The sequence below is a fragment of the Phaseolus vulgaris genome, chromosome 3 (assembly GCF_000499845.2).
Source record: "Phaseolus vulgaris cultivar G19833 chromosome 3, P. vulgaris v2.0, whole genome shotgun sequence".
NCBI classification, from domain to species: domain Eukaryota; kingdom Viridiplantae; phylum Streptophyta; class Magnoliopsida; order Fabales; family Fabaceae; genus Phaseolus; species Phaseolus vulgaris.
The window spans coordinates 46,452,468-46,472,738 of record NC_023757.2 but is presented as its reverse complement, the minus strand read 5'-3'; the positions used below and the strand labels follow the sequence as shown (position 1 = coordinate 46,472,738).

Sequence of the window (20,271 nt, the reverse complement as noted above, 5' to 3'; positions counted from 1 at the left end):
TAACAATTAGAGTTCATCTAGTCACTCATTCATCTAATCACAGGCAGTTATGGTCCATTCACAACTTATTCCTAGTATTCCTGATCTTGTGTGATTGTTGTTGATCATATTTAAGTAGAGTTGAATGTTTAAAAAGAAGTTCATAATTTTATGATAATTGGAAGTTTACATTTTCATTGTGTTTCTTTTGTACGTTAGATTTAAATTAGATATGTTTTTATTGTTGTGGTAATTGATATTGAGTTTATTTTCTATCTTTACGATATTGTATGCATTATAGCCTTCTAGTTTTTGGTGATTTTTTTCGTTAGTTTGAAATGATTTTTCTTTTATTCAGTTTGACATACTTTATGTGTTTCCATGTTATGTGTTATGAACATGTTAAATGTGTCTGCAGTGCAAATTCACAGCTGTAAAGAAAACTTTTAGATGTGATACTAATAAAAAAAGAAAAAAGAAAAAAAAAACGTACAAAAAAAAATAATTAAAAAGCTATTTGTCATTATTTTTATAATTATATACCAAAAACACTTCCAAATTTTTTTATTATGATTATTTATTACAAATAATTATCTTAAATAGTAAAAACTAAAAAATTGGTTAAGAAAGATAAAAATGAAAAAAAACAGAGGTAAAAAAAACACATAAAAGAGTTTCAAAAGTGAATCTCTATTATTATTAATTGTTAGAAATATGAAGAGAGTATGTCATAAGAAATCAAATTACCTATTGCATTTAGTTGTTTCACATTTGTTTCTCATCAACAAAAAAAAAAATATAGATTAAAAATGTTTTTTAATTATTTTCATTTTCATTTTAAGAAAAAATTGTAAAATTAATTACTTTTAAAAAAATGTGTTGGGTATATGATGCTTAGGGTAAACATGTAAGCTAAAAAGTGTAATACTCATTTCTTTTTTTTTTCACCCTCTTTACCAGATGCATGTTTTAAACTATCAATTATTATACCTAACATTTTTTTTCGTAAAAGTAATTAAATAATAGCACAGATATTCCTTAAAAGGAATATAAAAATTTAACTCATGTCAATTTTCATTGATACGACACACTGCGGGGCAAATAATGCAATAGTAATTTAGATCCAGGCATAGTTTGGTGCTTTTCTGTTTGCTATAATCTAAGAGAAGGTTCGCAAGAAAAAAAAACATACATGCATATTTTTTAAGAAACAATTTTAAAACGAATCATTGTTTTAAAAAATAATAATAAAATATAGCCACATGTCAATATTGGATATATTGCTATAATTCAACATCTAATTTTTCAGAATTGGATGTTCAAGTGAGATTCCTTACCCAAATTTTGTATCCTCGCTAATTTCGTAAAAAGTACTGTAAAATCTAGTAAAAAGTAGAGAAAATTAAACAATAAAATAAACTGTTCATTGAACTGATAAATCTATTAATTAAAAATTTAATGATGTATTTATAGTTGTTTTTACAGTATTTATAGTCGACTCCTATTCATTAAACGACATTTTCATGTTTTTATTATAATAAGAAATATTAAAACAACATAATATATGTAACTTGAGAAATACTTTTAGATTTTAATATAATATACCAAGTAATCTTAGAAAAGCAAAATAATTTTTTGTAAATTGCCATCATTAAACTTTGAGCTTCGGTTTAAAGTCTTCCACTTTTATGTTTGGTCTCAATTTGGCCTACACTTACGTTGGACACACAAGAAAACATTGGAGCCATTTCTTCCTGCACCCATGTTTTCAACCTGTACCCCTTGGGGTAATGAAATGATCATCTTACCCTTACTAAAATACATAGTATAAGCCTAAATTCTCTCATTTCCCTACTTCATATTATTGTCTTTCATATACCAAGCGCCACCCTATATCACTGCTTCTCAAATTTTTGGTTGAGATCTTCTAATGAAATCGTTTGTCGTTGTCAAAAATTACTTTCAAGACTCATTGTCTCGTGTCGTTTGAAGAGGTTAGTTTTTTATAAAAGAAAATGTATTCTCACTGTTGTGCATGACTATTATAGATTGGATATTTTAGGAGTTTTTCAACCGTCACAATTCAGAATTTATTTTCAATATTTGTTTATATTTCATATTGTATAATTTGGAATGCATTTTTAAATTTAGAAATGTATTTGGAATACACAATCCAAAATATATTTCCTTATTCAAAATACATTTCAGATTGTACAATTTGGAATGCATTTTTTATTTTTAGAAATAACTTTGATTTATACTTACAAATACCTATATTTTTTTATTAGAATCGAGAGGAATTGAAGTTGGTCTCCCATGGTTGGAAGTTAAGTAAGCTCGGGATGCCTTATCCACAAACTGAGGTTGTCTTGCTTAACTCTGGATTGTTGACGTTGTGCAAAATCAGTTATCAGAGATGGGTGATAAGGGGTTGATTTCAACCTTTGTAGAGAGGTGACACTGAGACACCAACACTTTCCACCTTCTTGTTAGTGAGATGACAATCACCCTGTATGATCAGTCGACATTGCTCCAAATCCCCATCGTGGGATAGTTTTGTACATATCCAATGTTGGATTTTACAACAACTTCAACAATCTTGGTTGAGTTACTAGGGATATGGACTTAGGTAGTTCAACAATAGAGATAGGCACTATCGTGATACACATGTGAGACTTAGTTGGATTCACAAGGTATTTAAGAGTATTGTGTCTATCAAAGATGAGAGTCTCTTGTGAATGCTTATTTGTTGCATCTTGTGAAATGCAGAACATTGCTAATAAAAGTAAAACATCAATTAACATATCCTACTTGCAACTGTTCAACAATTTACGGATGTCTCGTGGATACTCATGGAGAGTTGTTGCCATAATTCATATAGGAAAAGTATTGATCGGCCTGAAAAATCCAATCTAAAGGTTCCAAACCATTAAAAAAAGCTAGGGGCGATTTGGAAGGGTGAAAAGTAGGAGATGGTATGTGATTTTTTAGATTGGTAAAGAGTATAGCAAAAGTGTGGTGAAAATGGGAAGTGATATGTGTGTAAGAGGAATTAGGGCAGGGTGGGGGAGAAGCGAAGAAAGTGTTGGTGGGGTGTGGGAAATTTATTATTATAGTGGAAATGCTATGAAGTGGTGGGGGTGGTGAAATATGTTAAGTAACTATAAGAAAATATGACACTCCATAAGGGGATTAGTAGTAATGGAAAGAGCGAGGTAAAGATTTTGGAAAAAATCTGATGAGGGAGAAGTGGTAATAACAATGTTGATCGTAGATGACGTAGGGTAAATTGGAAGAACATGAAAGAACCTTAATTTTTTAATGATTCATTGATTGTCTGGAAAGTATCATGAAGGATCTCCATTATTTGTTGGAGGAGCTTGTGCCTCTTGTCTTGAGCCTCCATGTAAGTCTGCATCGTCATGAGGAACTCATGAATTACTTTGACCACATCATTTTCATCTTTGTAGATGGTTTGAGAGGTAGATAAGTAAAAACACCAAATTTGTTAGGGGCTACTATTACTTTAGATATTACTTTAGAGAGATCAATACTCAATAGAAAATAAAAGACAAAAATGATAAAATGTACTCTTGATTCATTGTCCTAACTTTGTAGTAGAAAGTGATTGATATAGTGTGGGCACAATTGTACTAGGTTTTGTTCCAATAAAAAAAAGTTCATAATACTTATAAATTTTAATTAAAAATATGATCCTTCATCCCACAGAGCCTTGTGTTTGTTGGATCCATAAATCAGAGGGCTCATACCATAAACGAAGAACTGAAAATCCCTAGTTGTAGTTGCATGTCTGTTAGTGGGAACTTGTCCCTCACACCTTGTAAAATTTGTGGCGTTTTGCTGTTTGTGGTGCTCTATGTCCTTCATATCATCTACTTGCAGTTCTCAGGGTTGTGAGGCTTCTTCTTTCGAACAATTATTATACAATCTCTGGTTGTTGTTTGAGTAGGGGCTCGCCAACCGAAGGACAAGTGTTTCCCTTTTCGGGGGTCCTCCTTTTCTTCCACTTCTGAAATTTTCTCAGTTGTCTTTCCATGTTCCATCACCTCAACAATGTAAACAAATCTTGGCAAAATATTATTTGCTAGTTGTTATGGTGTCATTCAGTTACTGGTATTCATTTCATCCCATTAATTTCCTCCATTCCCTCAGTTACTAAATAGTAAATCATCTTTGTCTTCTATCAAGTCTTTTCTCTCCTCCTATCTCTCTTTTTTCCCTCCCTATAATTAGCACATTCTCTCGCTCAAGTCCCCTCTCAAGTCCCTATAATTAGCACCTTCCCACGCTTATACAAGTTTCATACTTCCCTTTTCCTTAAAATGGGCTTTGATCACCATGTCATTTGTGGTCAAAGACTTGGCTTCCTTTGCATTTGTCTTTTGTTTCTGATTGTTTCAAGCTGGATCCAGAAGGGGTTGGTTATTGAAGGTAAATGATCACTTTCCAAACCTTTTGAGTGCAAAGTAAGTTGAAACCAACTCTAACTATTATTGTTGTTTTTTTCTCTTTGTTCTAACAGGTAGAATGACTAAAAAACTAAGTGATTTTCATCAGGTAAAACTTCGCTTCCCTAGCAAACGTTTTCATTTCTCTGTTGAACTGATCGATACAGGGAAATACTTTTTTTTTTTGTTTACTGGAATGATGATAATTTCTGCAGATAATAAGTGATGATAAAACTCTACTGAGGCCAAGAATAGGGTCAAGGCCACCAAAATGTGAGAGAAGGTGTAGATCATGTGAGCACTGTGAGGCACTTCAGGTGCCCACAAACCCCCAAGCGCAGAACAGAAAGGAAAATTCTTTGAAGTTTTCTTCAGTAGCATATGCCAGGGTTGGTAGTAGTTCCAACTATAAGCCCATGAGTTGGAAGTGCAAATGTGGGAACCTCATTTTCAACCCCTGAATCCCATTGTATCACAATTAGTTCTTTCATATATCAAGGATAATATCAATTTGTCAATTCTGTAAATGATTATACACGCTTAACTGATTCTATCCTTTTCAGATTTTAGGAGCCTTTTATAGTTTATAGTTTTTTCCTCCCATTCTCCTCTCTCTTAGGAACAAGTTTTTCTCTAATTTACTTTGTAAATTATGTCATAGCACCGAATGCTCTCTCCTTTATATAGCTTTATTCGTTCTAACATTTCAGAGCTAGTGAAATGTGAAATATTCTGATTTACTCCTTTAATTATTTTCAACACTCTGTTAAAAGAACAAATAGATATTATATGAGTTGATATTTTAAAAAAAGTTTCATATAACATGTTCCATTAATGAACTCCACCACCATGAGGTTAAAGAATAGAATCAGGATACTTGATTTTGAATATCTAATGTCATGCCCTGCTGTTATCTCTTTTGTTTCTAGTATCGATTTTCTGATTAAGGAACTTTATTGTCAGTATTTTTTATAGCAGTCACCTCTGCAATGCGTAACCAGAGGAAGCAACAGATAAAAAATTGACATGTTAATGTTTGATTACCCTCTAGATTTTCGTGCAAAAGATTGATTTTGAGTCCTGAATTTCTTTCATTGTTCATCTGAACTGTCAAATGCCCTCGATTTAGAATGTATACAGACAAGACTACCCACTTTACACTGTAATGACATACACTTTTATATTGCCCATTTTTTTTATTTTGTTTTGTAGGCGTTATATAAATTACTTCAAATTGATAGTGCATAGAAAATGATTTTGTAATATATTGTGTTATGCATAATGTTTTACCAATTATGCAAGGCATGGTGACATAACATAAGATGACTTATAGAAATCAGCTTATCAGTAGTCAGTGAAGGGAAATAAAGGATCTCCTTAAATCAAAACAAAGACAAGTGATATTGAAGGGCCAGGTTTTCCGGTAACGTGTTACTGAACTTCTGATTACGTTAATGATGGTTAATAAATACTGCTGAGACTGAACCAAGTTGGGAGATGATTACTTCTACTTACAGTGACAAGACTATGAGTGAGATGATGAATCAGAAGGAGCTTTATTAGTATTTTATAGAAATGTTTGAGATGAAAATGAAAATAAAGATGACAACAGAAGGTAGGGATTCTGCACTGTACTGTCTTGTTTTTCCTAGTTCTTGCATCCCATCGTGTTCAATTTCAGATTTAATATTTTTTTCTTTTCTGCAGACATGACTACACCAATAACACTATTATTTGCTTTAGTTTTTGTTCTTGGAAAAATACAAATTATTAATAAGGTTAAAAATAGGTCATAAGTCAGAATAAATAACTATTATTTGCCGCAGACTTTATTAAATAAGATGATAAAAATATGTTAATGATTTGTATAATCTACATTTGTCTTTTATGTTTTTTTTTTTAAAATCAGAGTATAGTTTTCATCCATGGTAAGTCTACTAATTCTAAGCTTATTGGTGAATAAAATATTATTATAAAAATATACAATATACAGATTTTTCTTTAATAGTAGTGTGAAAGTTTTATATTATTGATATATTCTAATTATTTGTCTATTTAACTGAATAATAATATCAATATTTTAATTTAACTTATGTGATGATTCATATTTATATGTTTATTAATTTATTCATTATTATAAATTAGAATTCAAAATTGAAAACGTAAGATTCGTATTCTTTTCCCTCTATAAAATGTGTGTTTTCTTTTACTGCTATAAATAGTGTTTAATTGACTGTGAAAATTCATTCTTTCATTAGAAAATTATATTAAGTATAAATTTATTTTAATTTTTACATTGTTTGTTTTGAAGGAATATATAAGGAGGATAAAAAAAAGGAAGAAAAGTAAAAATAATAATATTTTTTATTGAAAGTATTTATATTATATATATATATATATATATATTATTTTCTACATGATCAAACAAATAAAAACATATATTTTTATTCTATTTCCTACTTAATAATTTAGATATCATTTTATTTTATTAAATGACATAAAAAAAACATTGCTACAAAGACATTATAATATGTGATGATTATAATTTGTTTTCAGAAACATTATTTAAACTGAATAGCAAAATTGTATTGTTTACTAAATTCAATATTTTCAAATGAAAATTCATATTTATATTCAAGAGATACACATTATAAATTTCACTCTTAAAATTCATTAAATTAATTCTTAAAAATTAAAATTAGGACATAATAAAATAATTAAATCAAAGTAATATGTTTTTACCAAACTGTGCATTTTTACATAAATATTGAATATCAACCCAGTTAAAAAATTTATGAGATCGAACAGACGTATTAATTTCTTTATCTATATTTTTCTAAATTGTTATTTTAATAAAATAAAAAAAGTGAATTGTAACAAAATAAAAAATTAAAAAATTGAATTATTATAAATTATCTAACTTTAAGATGTGAGAAAAACTAATTATAAGAGAATGATAAATTTTGAAAGATTAATAACGGTTATTCACGTAAAACCAAATTTAACTTTTATCACCTGTAGTCAATTAATATCAGCAGTGTAACTAAGAGAAGTATTTAACTATTTACTATTCAACGATTTTTTTGACAGATAAGTTAGATCTATTAGTTATATTTTCTTTGATGATATGTCAAAGAAGTCATTATGATTATTTAATAACTTCACTCCTAAATTCAAATCTCATAACTATTTTATTAATTTTAATTTCTTGAATATCAACAGCTACATTTGAATGCTCTTTCTACTAAAATTATTTTATTAATTTTAATATCACATTAGTTTTGAGTGGATAATATACTAATTGAAAATGGTACTTTTAAAAAAAAAACTCAATCCTTCTCTTTTATTACATTTAAATTTTTCTTTATCGATTAAATACTTAATACTCTTCTGCTCTCTAAAAATATCAAAATAAAACTCAAAACTATTGTTGTTAACTCTAAGTTACGACTAAGATAATTTTTCTTATGAACTTTTACCTTTCTAGAAGCATAAGTGACAACTTTCTTTTCTTACATAAGTATATAAAGTCTTGGATATGATGCATAAAAAAAAACCAAAAGGTTTCATTGTCCTATAAACAATTAGAATTGGAGAATTAATCAACCTCTACTTCAACTCAAAAAAATATACTACATATATTCTCCAAACAAAAGGTTGATTTTCATGAGTTATCTAAGTCAATGATGTTAATCTTTTTATAAATATTCTTTAATACTTCACTAATCCTACAAAACTTTTTACTTTGGACATTTTCTTAGGATATTTTCACTATATCATTACATCCACTTTAGATGGATAAATAGAAATTCATGAGTTGATATAATATTAGAGTTCACACTTACATAGTTTAACATATAACTATTTCTCTCAATTATCTAAAATTGACCTAAAGTGTTTATTAAATCTTCAACAATACAAGAATGTTATATGTGTGAACAACAATAAACTTGTTTAGGATTTGATGAAACATTTTGTTCATGTAGTTCATAAACAAAGTTGGAACATTCGTCGCTATAAACAACATCACCATGTTCTTATAATGGCATATCTAAACCTAAAAGGTGTCTTTTAAACATTTTTAACATTCACCACAATCATAAGGTGTCTCAATTTCAAATTTTCTAATAAAACATTAATGTTGTGAATAATTAATCCATAAGTAATCAATCCTTGAAAAGTGGTACATATTCTTGATACTTAACTTGTTAAATTATTTATAATCTACTCAAACTTGGAGCATTATTTTTGTTCTTTCAAATATATATGGGTGCTTTATAAGGAGAAACACTAGGTTACATAAACTATTTTCAAACCAATATTCCACTTGCTTTTTTAACTTCGTCAATTCAACTAAAATCTAAGTGGAGTCATTGATATGAGTCTTACTCCTAGAACCAGATCAATAGACAATCTCACTTCCCTTTTTAGAAGTAACCTTGGAACATCAATCAAGAAATACATTGTTCATCCCACTTCCATGGTTAGCCTCCATATGAGTAAGAATTTCAAAAAAAACCTTGTTGCATCCTTTATGTCACTCCAAACTTGTTATGCCGAAACCATCTCTACTTCAACATGTGGAAAATGACAGATAATGAATCCCTTTATACAATCACATTCATATCCTTCAAAGGTAAGAAAATGAAACTCACCTTGAATTTGTGTTCATCCACAACAAGAGAACACCTTACTCGAACTTCAAATGTTACTATCGAAACTAATGTTATTGTAGAAACCACCAACTTAAAAGAAAACTATTTGACATGCAATTCCAATTCCCAACACAACACTTCACACAAATAAGTGTTCACTCCAAAATCAAACAGACAACTGCTTCAAATATGCTTTAAATTATGTTACAAGATTTAAAACTAAAATAGAAAAACATTTTGATTTAGTCTAAGAGTGCATTGATATCAATTTATTGAGATTATTTTCTTTTTTAATATATTTATGTTCATTCAAAAAGAAAAATCTAACTAAAAAATATAACTATATGATTACACACATATAAACAATCACCAAACATTCTACCAAATACATTATCATACACAACAGTAACATAACAAATTCATCTCCATAGGTATATTCACTACAAGAAAATCATTAAATAGAAACTAATTTTAGAGATAAAAAATAATTAGTTGTTATTTTGACTAAATTAAATACTATTTAGAGACAAAAAAAAATTTGGTATCTAAAATAGTTTCTATTATTAATAAAATTTATAAATTAGTTTCTAAATTATTAGTATACCAAAGTTTTAGCTACCAGTTAATTTAGATTTTAAAGTTGGTAGCTAGCTAATTAGATATCAATTTATAAATTTTATTAATAACAGAAACTACTTTAATACAAATATTTTTTTTAGTTTATAAAATAGTATCTAATTTAGTCAATATAACAACTAATTATTTTTTATCTATAAAATTAATTTCTATTTAATGATTTCGTTGTAGGTATTTAAGGTATGATATCTATTATGATACCATAATTTTCACACTTTGAACTAATTGTTTTTTATCTTTAACATTAATTTCTATTTAATGATTTTCTTGTAGGTATTTAAGGTATGATATATATTATGATACCATAATTGTAACACTCTTAACTAATTATTTTTTATCTCTAACATTAATTTCTATTTAATAATTTTTTTTTATAGATATTTAAGGTATGATATTTATTATGATACCATAATTGTAACGCTCTAAAAAAAAGTTTCAAGTACAACATGTAAGAAACAATACTAAAACATAAGTCATTCATCTCATCAACAATAAATAAATATATATATATATATTTTTATTTTTATTTTTTTTGACTTATTACATAAACATAAGTCATTATAACCAATGTAAATTTAAAATTTTGAATCAATCAAAACATTCAATAAACATCATAAATAACATTACAATATTTATTTCAAACAATTTGTTAAAGATCTAACATCATCCAACTTAACCAAAACAATTAAGTTGTTAGAATCTATTCGTTCTCTTTCTCTTTTTATTACTTATTTGTCAGATAACTTAAGGTTACAATATTAAAATACAATGCTAAAAAAAATTAAACAATTCAAAAATATATTTTCCTATTGTATAATACTTATTTGGATTAACACCAAATCATAAATCATATCTCAATTTCATAACATAAACCCTAATCATATTTCTAAATCTCCTTCCACTTATTTACATTTCAATTTCATTATCGTAAAATTTCTTTTAATAATATTTTTCTAATCAAAATTAATCAATAATGTATCAATTCATTAGTATGTATCTAATATAATGTTTAATTCAACAAAAAGTATTGTTTTTTTTTCATCTTATACATATTATTGTAACTCATGATGAACTTTTATTAAAAGTTGAAATAGTTAAGAGAATAATTTTTTCAATTGACCGCACTTGTAAAACCTGAAAATATTTAGAGAAAATAAGTAAAAATGGATATTTTAGGGTAAAAGAAAACTTATTTTAAATTAAATCTTAATCAGTTAAAAATTATTTTTACTTAATTACCTTTTCAACAGTAGAGTATGTTTATAGTAAAAAAAAATCTAAACACTTAAGAAGAATATAAAGGAAAAGTCGGATAAAAGTACAAACAGTGAGCTTTTGAACTGGAATTTCGTCGATACCCCTAAATTGATACTCGATTGATTAAATTGTGCAGACACCTTTTTACTTTATGCATAAGTATGAGCTTGTACTAATATTAAAAAGGACAAAACTTACCTAAGTACATAAAGTGATATTCTCCAGTCAAATTTATAGTTTTATTCAGTATACTATATATTAGTTATGTGAAAGTATTAATATAATTGAAAAATATGGCCTATGATAGTGTAAGTAACTTTTCTATGTTAGAAAAGAAGTTGTCATTAGGTAAAGTAGAACCACATACACAGTAGCAAACAATTACAATACTGAGAAAGGTGAATGCTATATTTTTGTACCTATAAATAGGTATAGTCTGAGAGACACGGGCAACTTGAAAGAAGCTTTGTCTATTCCAGCATAAAACTCAGCGCATTATCTAAAAATCCAATGGCGTTGCATACATTCTATATTTGTTCAACTTTTTATTCTTGATTCAACAACTTAAGGAGCAGGAGAAAGAGTCTGAATTATACATGACAGAATGACGATAAAGTCATTGTAATAATCGAGATAAGAGAAATCGTTAAAACCTATGAATTGAAAGAGACAAAATAAAAATGATCTTCTGGTGAGGAAATGACTAGAGAAAGAACAGAAGCTTTATTGGTTAAAGGCGAATACCAATATTGTTATCATAGAATTGAAGAATGAGCAAGTAGAGATGAAAGCAAGGGATGAAGAATATAGGAAGAGGAGAGGGATTGGTGGCAGAAGAAATCACGTGAGGGTGTGAGAAATGGGAGGTCCACCCCAAGAAGAGGAACATGCTGCAACTATTTATTTATCCTGGGTGGAATCAAAAAGATAAAAGAGAATGTTGGTGCAAAGGTAAAGAGGGACAGACTCAACTGAAAAGCTGAGGGACCACGTGAACCAAAAGGGGATTCTGATTCTTTTTATCATCCTATGCCCTGTGCCTTTCACTTTATCATCGGCAATACAATACAACACAACAGGGTTTTGAAATTGCCCCATCCCTGTGGTGTCACTGGTGTGGCGTGGAAAAACAACTCATACTCTAGTTCCAATCTCATGCTCATTGCCCTGAACCAACCTGAACTAGCAGACCCACATCATTGTCTCACGCCTTTGTCAGCCATCCATTCTTTATGCATTTTCAAAAACATCCCCACTTTTGGGCCTCCCCCTCCTTCACAAGGGCTTCTCTCAACACCACTTTACCCAATGGGCTTTTCCTTTACAATAACAGTATCCATTCAGAATCGCCAAATCACATTATATTCAATTTCTCATTCGCCCCCCTCTGTCACCTGCACATGTACTGTACCCTACAGCTTCAATTCAATAATAATGTAACTTTTTATTTTAAGTTATGTGTTTAAAGTTATATGTTTCAGTTTGTATAATGCATTTATATATATATATATATGTTAGTTACTATTATTAGTTTTTCATTGGTTTAAAACCGCCAGAAATAGAGATAAAATAACAAACGATTTAGATATTAATATTAGGAAAGGATTAATAGAAGAAAGAAAGGCATTAATGAAGTAGCAGAGTGAAAAGGCTTGAGTTAGGCTGCTATTTTTAGGATATGCAGAGTTGAAAAAAAGTAAGGGAGAAGGTAATTGAAGGAAGGTAGATATTTTCCTTAATAAGTGAAAGTTGAAAAAACATGAGCAGCAAACATTGTACAAATGGAGCACCTACTACCTTCACCTGCTAAAATTTGAACTCAAATGTATGTCAGATATACGAGAAGAGCAGTGTCAGTCTCTAACACTGCCAGTTTCGCAAGCTGTTCGTCTCCCAAAACAAAAAAAAATTAAACCTTTTATAATAATATTTTAAATTAAAAAATAAAACAAATATGATTAAAATATTAATTTGTTTTTAACTGTTTGCGGTTTCCACCTATCATCAACCAAAAATATTTTATTGCAAAGCTTTTCTAATCCAATATAATATCCAAGTGTAAACCCGTGATGAGTAAACTAGCTAACTCCAGAAGCCAAACCTGTGTTTTCTTAAAACATTCTACAATTTTGATTAAATAAATCCATAACAACTTCATCACTTTTAATATCTACTTTATCTTCATTTATATAAAAAATTAAAAACAATGTTATCCAAAATAAATAAAAACGAATTGTTTTCTCCTGTATTATTGCGACCATGGTAATATTGGAAGAAAAAGAAAAAGAAAAGTATGCAAAAAAAAATAGTAATAATTAAGGTTTGGTATTCTTACATAAGTAAAACACTCATGTATTATACCATGTATTTATTTTTATTTAAATTTAATTTTTTTTATTGAATATATGAGTTATGGATTCAACCTTAACTAAAAGAGTCGAAAGTGGATGAAGTTTTGTTTCAATATAATTAATATGTTTTTTTTAAAATTTAATCTATTTAAAATCAGATAGACATATCAATCAGGTGTTGTCAATCAACCTTGGGCATTTTAACAATTTTTTTGTCAAAATAATTTCTCACAAGACTAAACTTTTGATATATATGATAAAGTACTACCACTCTACCAACATTTTTTTTTAAATATCATACATATTGAAAAATCTTAACTCCTGTAATTCAAACGGTTGTGGCAAGAGTTTAGAAACATTCTTCTTTCTTTTAAGGTTGTTGACTTTTTGTTCTTCTATCTTAATTTGGTTTTTCAGTTTTTGATTTACTACTCTTCTATTTTCGGTTTGGGCTTGAATATGACTTGCAGACTCTCACTTCTCCGAGCTAGGTCAACTGGATCTCTCGGTTCTTAAACACGATCTCTTTTTATGGGTGAGTGTGTGTACCTGCAAGATGCTCTGATGTCAAAGTCATAATTGGTATTAGTTAATTATCAAATAAATTCAATCTACTTACCTCTTGGGTTGATCCCCTATTTATAGCATTTTCTTATTGGACTTTATACGTAGTTGGACTTTTATCCTTTGCACTTGATCTTTTTGAAGACACCCTTTATGTTTTGGACCCTTTAAATAGACTTTGCCATAATAACTAATTATTTATTCATTTCTTATTTTTTTATTTGTTTTTTACTTTTCTGTGAATCTTTTAGTTCAACTACCTTTCAACCTAGTACACAAACTAATATATGTTTCCATTCCTACAATTCATTTCATTTCGAATGGATTGTCACTTTAATAATAAAGTTTATTATTAAACATTATTTTATTTTTTTCTTAGGTCACACTCTTATTTTATAGTCTTAACTATTACTTGAGTGTCATATGTGTTATAACTTGTTATGCATCTAGATATTTTTTTTAATTTTTGAATTATGCATAGAAATTTTTTTGTTAGACTACTTCACATATGTTATAACTTGTTATGCATATACATATATATATATATATATATTGAATTATACATAGAATTTTTTTTGTTAGACTCCTTCGTAGTTTTTTACAATTGAAAAATTTCTTAAATATTTATACTTGTTATATTTATTGATTTTTTATTACTGATAAAAAAAATCATTATATTTTTTCATTATTCACGTATAATTCCATTATAATTTAGTATTTATAAGATGGTCATTCTTGACTAGCTGATTTATCCAAATTTTATGTTAAAAGAACCAACTTCTTCTATATAATTCCATATTATATATATATATATATATATATATATATATATATATATATTTCAGTATAAAGAAATCAGTTAACAATCCAACATGAATTAGAAAATGAGACCTTATATTAAATTGGAGTGGACCAATGCACAAATAAACGCCTAACCTTAGAAAATAGTCTCTATATTTTTTTTTTATTGTGGAGGGCGTGTGTTTTCCACTAAAATTTATTTTATGTGAGTGGAAAATGTGTAAACACTACTCTTACCGAACTATATAAAGAGCAACAAAGTTTGAATTATGAAAGAAAATTAAGATCAATCCATGGCAGAAAAAAGTTGGCAGCAATTTAGTGCACCACCGTTGTCTAATACTCTGTCACAGAGTGTGAACACATGAACCAAATTCATCTGAAGAGTATTATCAGGTAATACTTTGCCATACAAAAGCAGTTCAAAACATTTTGATATAGCACAATTTTCAGCCAATTACTGAGCCAGTTTTGGTACCCTTGAAAGGTTCAACAACGCTGTAACTTACTTTTCATGGTCAACAGATAACCAATCACACTTTTACATCCTTATTAAATATTAAGTACTTTTTCTAACATAAATTCATTAACTTTTAAACTATTATCTTAAGAATATACTAAAATTATTATAAGTAGTGACAATATATACGGATTAAACTCCATTACTAATTTCTTGAATAAACTTATTCAAACTTCTATGTGTATGGTTTGATATAATTGATTGATAATCATATTTTTTAAATATGTATTCAGACATTCAATTTTTTATTTTGTGTATAAAATTTTATTAAAAATGTTTGTAAAATGAATTTCTATATTTAGAAAGAAAAAAATGATTCCCAACCAAAAGTACCTTGAATTAAAAAATAAATAAATTGATAGCTACTAATAAGGTTTTGCGTTACGGTGAGCAACCAACTTAGACTGACACCACTCATTTACATTATTTAATTTTATTAAATTCTGTATTTTTTGAAAGTAAAAAGAGACAAACGATTTTTCTTGATATTTAATTGAATCGGACGGTGGAAGAGTGTAACCGACATCATCGATGGTCAGGATTTGCGAATTGTCACGTGTCGGATTTGGATTCACCAAGTGTTATTGTTTTTCCGCTTATACATGCGGTGATTTTTTTTCCCCCCAAAGACAACGTCGTTTTGGACTCCAAAATTTAAAGTTTACCTTTGAGTGACAAAACAGAATCGATTAGTCTATATATGTAAAATAAAAAATTTGTGTTTGAGATGCGTTTTTGAGTTGCTATAAATAAGTGCGATGCCGAGCATTGTGATTTGCCATTTTGTCAGTGAAAAATTGTTGTTAAATCTGCTATCCGTTCCTGTTGCAGGAAAGGTATCGGATCCAGAAGCATTCCCACTGAGAGAAACTCCAAAGACAAATTAAGGTTTTGTGATCTCTTATTCATTCCCAGTGCCGTGGAAGAGGATGCTTTGCAACTGCCTCTTGTAAGTACTGCCCCACCCCACAAAAAAGGATTCCTCTCTCTTGAACACTCACTTGGTATCAGGTATGTATCTATTTGCGTTGCAATTCTTGTGTACATGTACCATTGCTAATATCTCAATCACTATTCAGTTTTGATTTAGTTGGAACTGCTAACTCAATTATGATGTTCTTGAGAAGAGCCAGTCTAGATCTGGGTACACATGTGTATGCCTTTGAGTGTGGCGTACATTATCATGTATTTTATTTTATTTTTGTTTCTGTTCATACACACGTTCCTTTGTTGATCTAGATTTGGCTACCGGTTATCAGTACATTATGCTATTGATTTGAAAGTAGGATGTGTTTGCATAATCTTATTACTTTTTAAGATGGTGTTTTATGATTTGTTGATGAGTTGGTAAATGTGGCCTTGCATTTTATAAACCTTGGATAATTTAATATCAGTAGTTCAACTGATAGAAATATTGTTTTGTTTACAGTACATAGATGAGCCTTTAAATTTGTAGATATTTCCTTTCTTTGCCAAGTTCATGCTTATCAATTACGTTGAGTTGCTAGTTGTGATTGTGAGTCCCTCAGAGAATTTAATCTTCGTATGTACAGGTACCTTGGAAAGAAGTAAAATTTGGTGGGTGAGGAATTTCCAGCATGTTCAGGTTATCTCCCCGGAGGAGTCAAAGATCCAAAGGCTTCAAGGTGAAGCATGCTCTACAGTTATGTGTTCTGCTTGGCGTTTGTATCTGGCTAGTCTACCAAATCAAACACTCCAATGACAAGAAATCATCCTTTGTTGAAAGCACGAAGACTAGCAGTGAGCTTATCAAGTTTGGGAGGAAGGACCTTCATCCTCGCGTGGAGAAAACTTCAGTGGTAGATGCAAGGCACAAGGAGGAGGAGGAGGATGAACAACAAGAAAACAAGCACGAAGAGCAAAACAAACTGGATGATGAGCAAAGTAACAATGGAGAAAATTCTGAGCACAGACAGGATTCAATAGACCAAGATACTGGAGAAAATTCTGAGCACAGACAGGATTCAATAGACCAAGACACTGAAGAAAATTCTGAAAATGCTAGGACAGAAGGGGAAGGAGAACATCATAATGAGAAATTTTCTGAAGAGAATGACAATATGGACAACAAGGAGAGTGAGAGTACATTGAAAGATAATGACGAAAACAAAAGTGAAGTGGAGGACAAAGAAACTGGAGATACTAAAGAAAAGAATGAGCGGGAGAATGACAATATGGATGACAAGGAGGGTGACAATGCAATGAAGGACAATGAAGAGAACAAAAGAGAAGTGGAGGACAATGAAACTGGAGAAACTAGTGAAGAGAAAAGTCAGCAAGCGAATGAAGAGACAGAGAATGAAGAGGTGAAACAGAATGAAACTGAAGGGAAGGACACTGTGGAGGAAAATCATGAGCAAGATAGTAAAGAAATGACAGATGAGAACAATCAAGGAGAAACTGGGGTAGAAGAGCAAGAAAAAATTCAGGAAGAGACTCCATCCAAAAATCAGGTTCAGGATGGGGGAAAAAGTGAGGAGGAGCATAGAGAGGAAAATTATGCTGGAGATAATGCCTCTAGTGCTGTAGACCATAAATCGCAAGACACCTCAGATAAAAATTCTAAGACAGAAGAAGAATCGGATAAAAAGGAAAACAATGAGTCTGAGCTAGAGTCTCAAAAAAATGCTGAAACTAGAGAAGGGACTGATTCTAGTGTCACAACATACAGCCAACGAAATGAAAGTGATGCTGAAAATCAGGCACAGTCAGAGAATGAGTCACAGAAAAGTTCCACGTCAGAATCAGAATGGCCGCAGCAAGAGAAAAATGACTCCACAAAGGATGCTATAGATACTCAAGATTTATCACTGCAAAATGGGACTGACACATCATCTCATACTACTGAAGCATCAGAAAATGAAAACAGTTCCAAGGTGGAGGACTCCAACAAGCAGAATACAACAACAAAAACTGAAGATTCTTCTTCTAACTCAGATGAGGCGGGGAAGAAAGCTGAAACACATGACAACAATGCAAACGGTGGTGAGGACACAACAAGTAATATTGCGCAGAATGAAAACCCAAGCAACAATTCTGTCCAAGAAGGAAAGCAGGAAAATGTTGCATCATCGGATAATGACAACAAAGATGATAGCCATGATGTTCAACTTACTTCTTCTGATACTTCTACAGAACAAAAGAAAGATGAAGCCGCAAATGTAGAAAGTAATACCAATTCTGCCCAGGATGACAATGCTGATCAAACCAACACAAACAGTGATGGAAGTTCTAATGACAACAAAGATGCTAGCCAGTCTGATACTTCATCTGAGCAAAACAAAGAAGGATCTTCAAACTCGGATAACAGAAATACTGACCAGTCCGACACTTCATCTGAGAAAAACAAAGAGGAATCATCAAACTCAGATAACAGCAATGATGCTAGCCAGTCAGACACTTCATCTGAGCAAAACAAAGAGGGATCCTCAAACTCAGATAACAGCAATACTGGCCAGTCCGACACTTCATCTGAGAAAAACAAAGAGGAATCCTCAAACTCAGATAACAGCAATGAAGCTAGTCAGTCAGACGCTTCATCTGAGCAAAACAAAGAGGGATCCTCAAACTCAGATAACAGCAATACTGGCCAGTCCGACACTTCATCTGAGAAAAACAAAGAGGAATCCTCAAACTCAGATAACGGCAATGATGTTAGCCAGTCTGACACTTCATCTGAGCAAAACAAAGAGGGATCCTCAAACTCAGATAACAGCAGTGATGCTAGCCAGTCTGATACTTCATCTGAGCAAAACAAAAAGGAAACGTCACACTCAGATAACGTCAGTGATTCTAACGAGAATGCCTCTAAAAACAATGAAAATGACAATGGGAATACTAATGGCGAAGCACAAGACACTGCTTCGGGTTCATCCATTCCTGAAGAGAAAGATGCATCTTCAGATAGTAAAGCTGATGCTAAGCAGGGTGAGAATGAGAACACTGTTCAGAACAAGACTAGTGAAAATGAAGATGGTGCTCAAAACAATACGGTGGAGTCACAAAAGGAGGAGGAATCTGCACACTCCGATGGGGATAGCGATAATGATCGAGGAAGTTCTGATCATTCAATCGCTCATGAGGATAAAGAATCTCGCATGGATTTGGGAACATTGCCACAATCCCATGAAGAAAGCAATCACATTGAGGATACTGCAGCAGAGTGATAATTCTAATAGAATTATTGTATCCAGGTTTTTTTTGTCCTACTTCTTTTTCGAATTTTGTTGAGCCACGTCGTTTCTTTAGTTGGCTATTATGGTGTCGAGTTTTTTTGTTTTCACGCTCAGATTAAAAGTTTAGAAAGACCTACGGTTTTCATTGTATAAATCATTCGCTATTCTTCATATGTAACCTACCCTTCAGTAGAAACAATAATATTATGTTTAAAATATCATCCAACCAAAGTTCCTCTTCTTTCTACAACTGGCCTTTTTCTTACTGTAACTTTGGAAAGGTTATTCAGTCATGAATCATTTGGCTAACTTTTTAGTTGTAAATGGTTTAAGGTATTAGTTTTTGAACTGGAAAATGATCACAAATAGTACAAAATAAAATTGGAACCGTGTGAGAAGCACTTATTTTAGAAGAATGAATAAAATAAATGAATTAGTCAAACATAGTACAAAAATGACAATATGAATCTCATTTTATGAAAAAGAAAATCGAAGAATTGAATATCTCCATAGAGTGCTTAATAAGCATCGCATTGGAGATTTATAGCCATTCATTCATGATTCAGCAAATGACATGAATGGTAAGACTCCAATATTTGTTGAGCTTTCTCAAGCGATTAATAAATAACTTACTAGAGTTTCTACATCTTACCTACTTATAACACCAGTGGGTGAAAATACTAAAGAGACGGAATTTGCACCTTACACTGGATTTCATAGCATGAGGAACATCAAGTCACTTGTCATGGTTAACACTTTTACATTTCTTAACATCTTTTTAAAATTTGGACTTCTTTTTAAAATAACTGGTTGAGCCATGTTGATATCGACAATTGACACCTG

The 20,271-nt window shown here is 30.4% G+C and overlaps 2 protein-coding genes across 2 annotated transcripts; both read left to right on the top strand.

Moving 5' to 3' along the window:
- The first annotated feature begins 3,679 nt into the window (after nucleotides 1-3,679).
- On the top strand, nucleotides 3,680-5,152 carry LOC137805955 (EPIDERMAL PATTERNING FACTOR-like protein 2). Its single transcript, XM_068605832.1, has 3 exons — nucleotides 3,680-4,431; nucleotides 4,523-4,557; nucleotides 4,664-5,152. The coding sequence occupies exons 1-3, from the start codon at nucleotides 4,323-4,325 to the stop codon at nucleotides 4,907-4,909; spliced, it is 390 nt and encodes a 129-aa protein (XP_068461933.1). The 5' UTR covers nucleotides 3,680-4,322; the 3' UTR covers nucleotides 4,910-5,152.
- A 10,705-nt stretch (nucleotides 5,153-15,857) lies between these two features.
- Nucleotides 15,858-19,649, top strand: LOC137808191 (uncharacterized). Its single transcript, XM_068609175.1, has 2 exons — nucleotides 15,858-16,243; nucleotides 16,786-19,649. The coding sequence occupies exon 2, from the start codon at nucleotides 16,831-16,833 to the stop codon at nucleotides 19,417-19,419; it is 2,589 nt and encodes an 862-aa protein (XP_068465276.1). The 5' UTR covers nucleotides 15,858-16,243; nucleotides 16,786-16,830; the 3' UTR covers nucleotides 19,420-19,649.
- Nucleotides 19,650-20,271: the final 622 nt, after the last annotated feature.

Bases quoted from the DNA above. Each gene is read 5' to 3' on its own strand.
- LOC137805955 (XM_068605832.1), top strand. From the start codon at position 4,323: ATGGGCTTTGATCACCATGTCATTTGTGGTCAAAGACTTGGCTTCCTT. The intron at 4,432-4,522 runs GTAAATGATCAC...TTGTTCTAACAG, and splicing joins GAAGGGGTTGGTTATTGAAG to GTAGAATGACTAAAAAACTA. The intron at 4,558-4,663 runs GTAAAACTTCGC...TAATTTCTGCAG, and splicing joins AACTAAGTGATTTTCATCAG to ATAATAAGTGATGATAAAAC.
- LOC137808191 (XM_068609175.1), top strand. From the start codon at position 16,831: ATGTTCAGGTTATCTCCCCGGAGGAGTCAAAGATCCAAAGGCTTCAAG.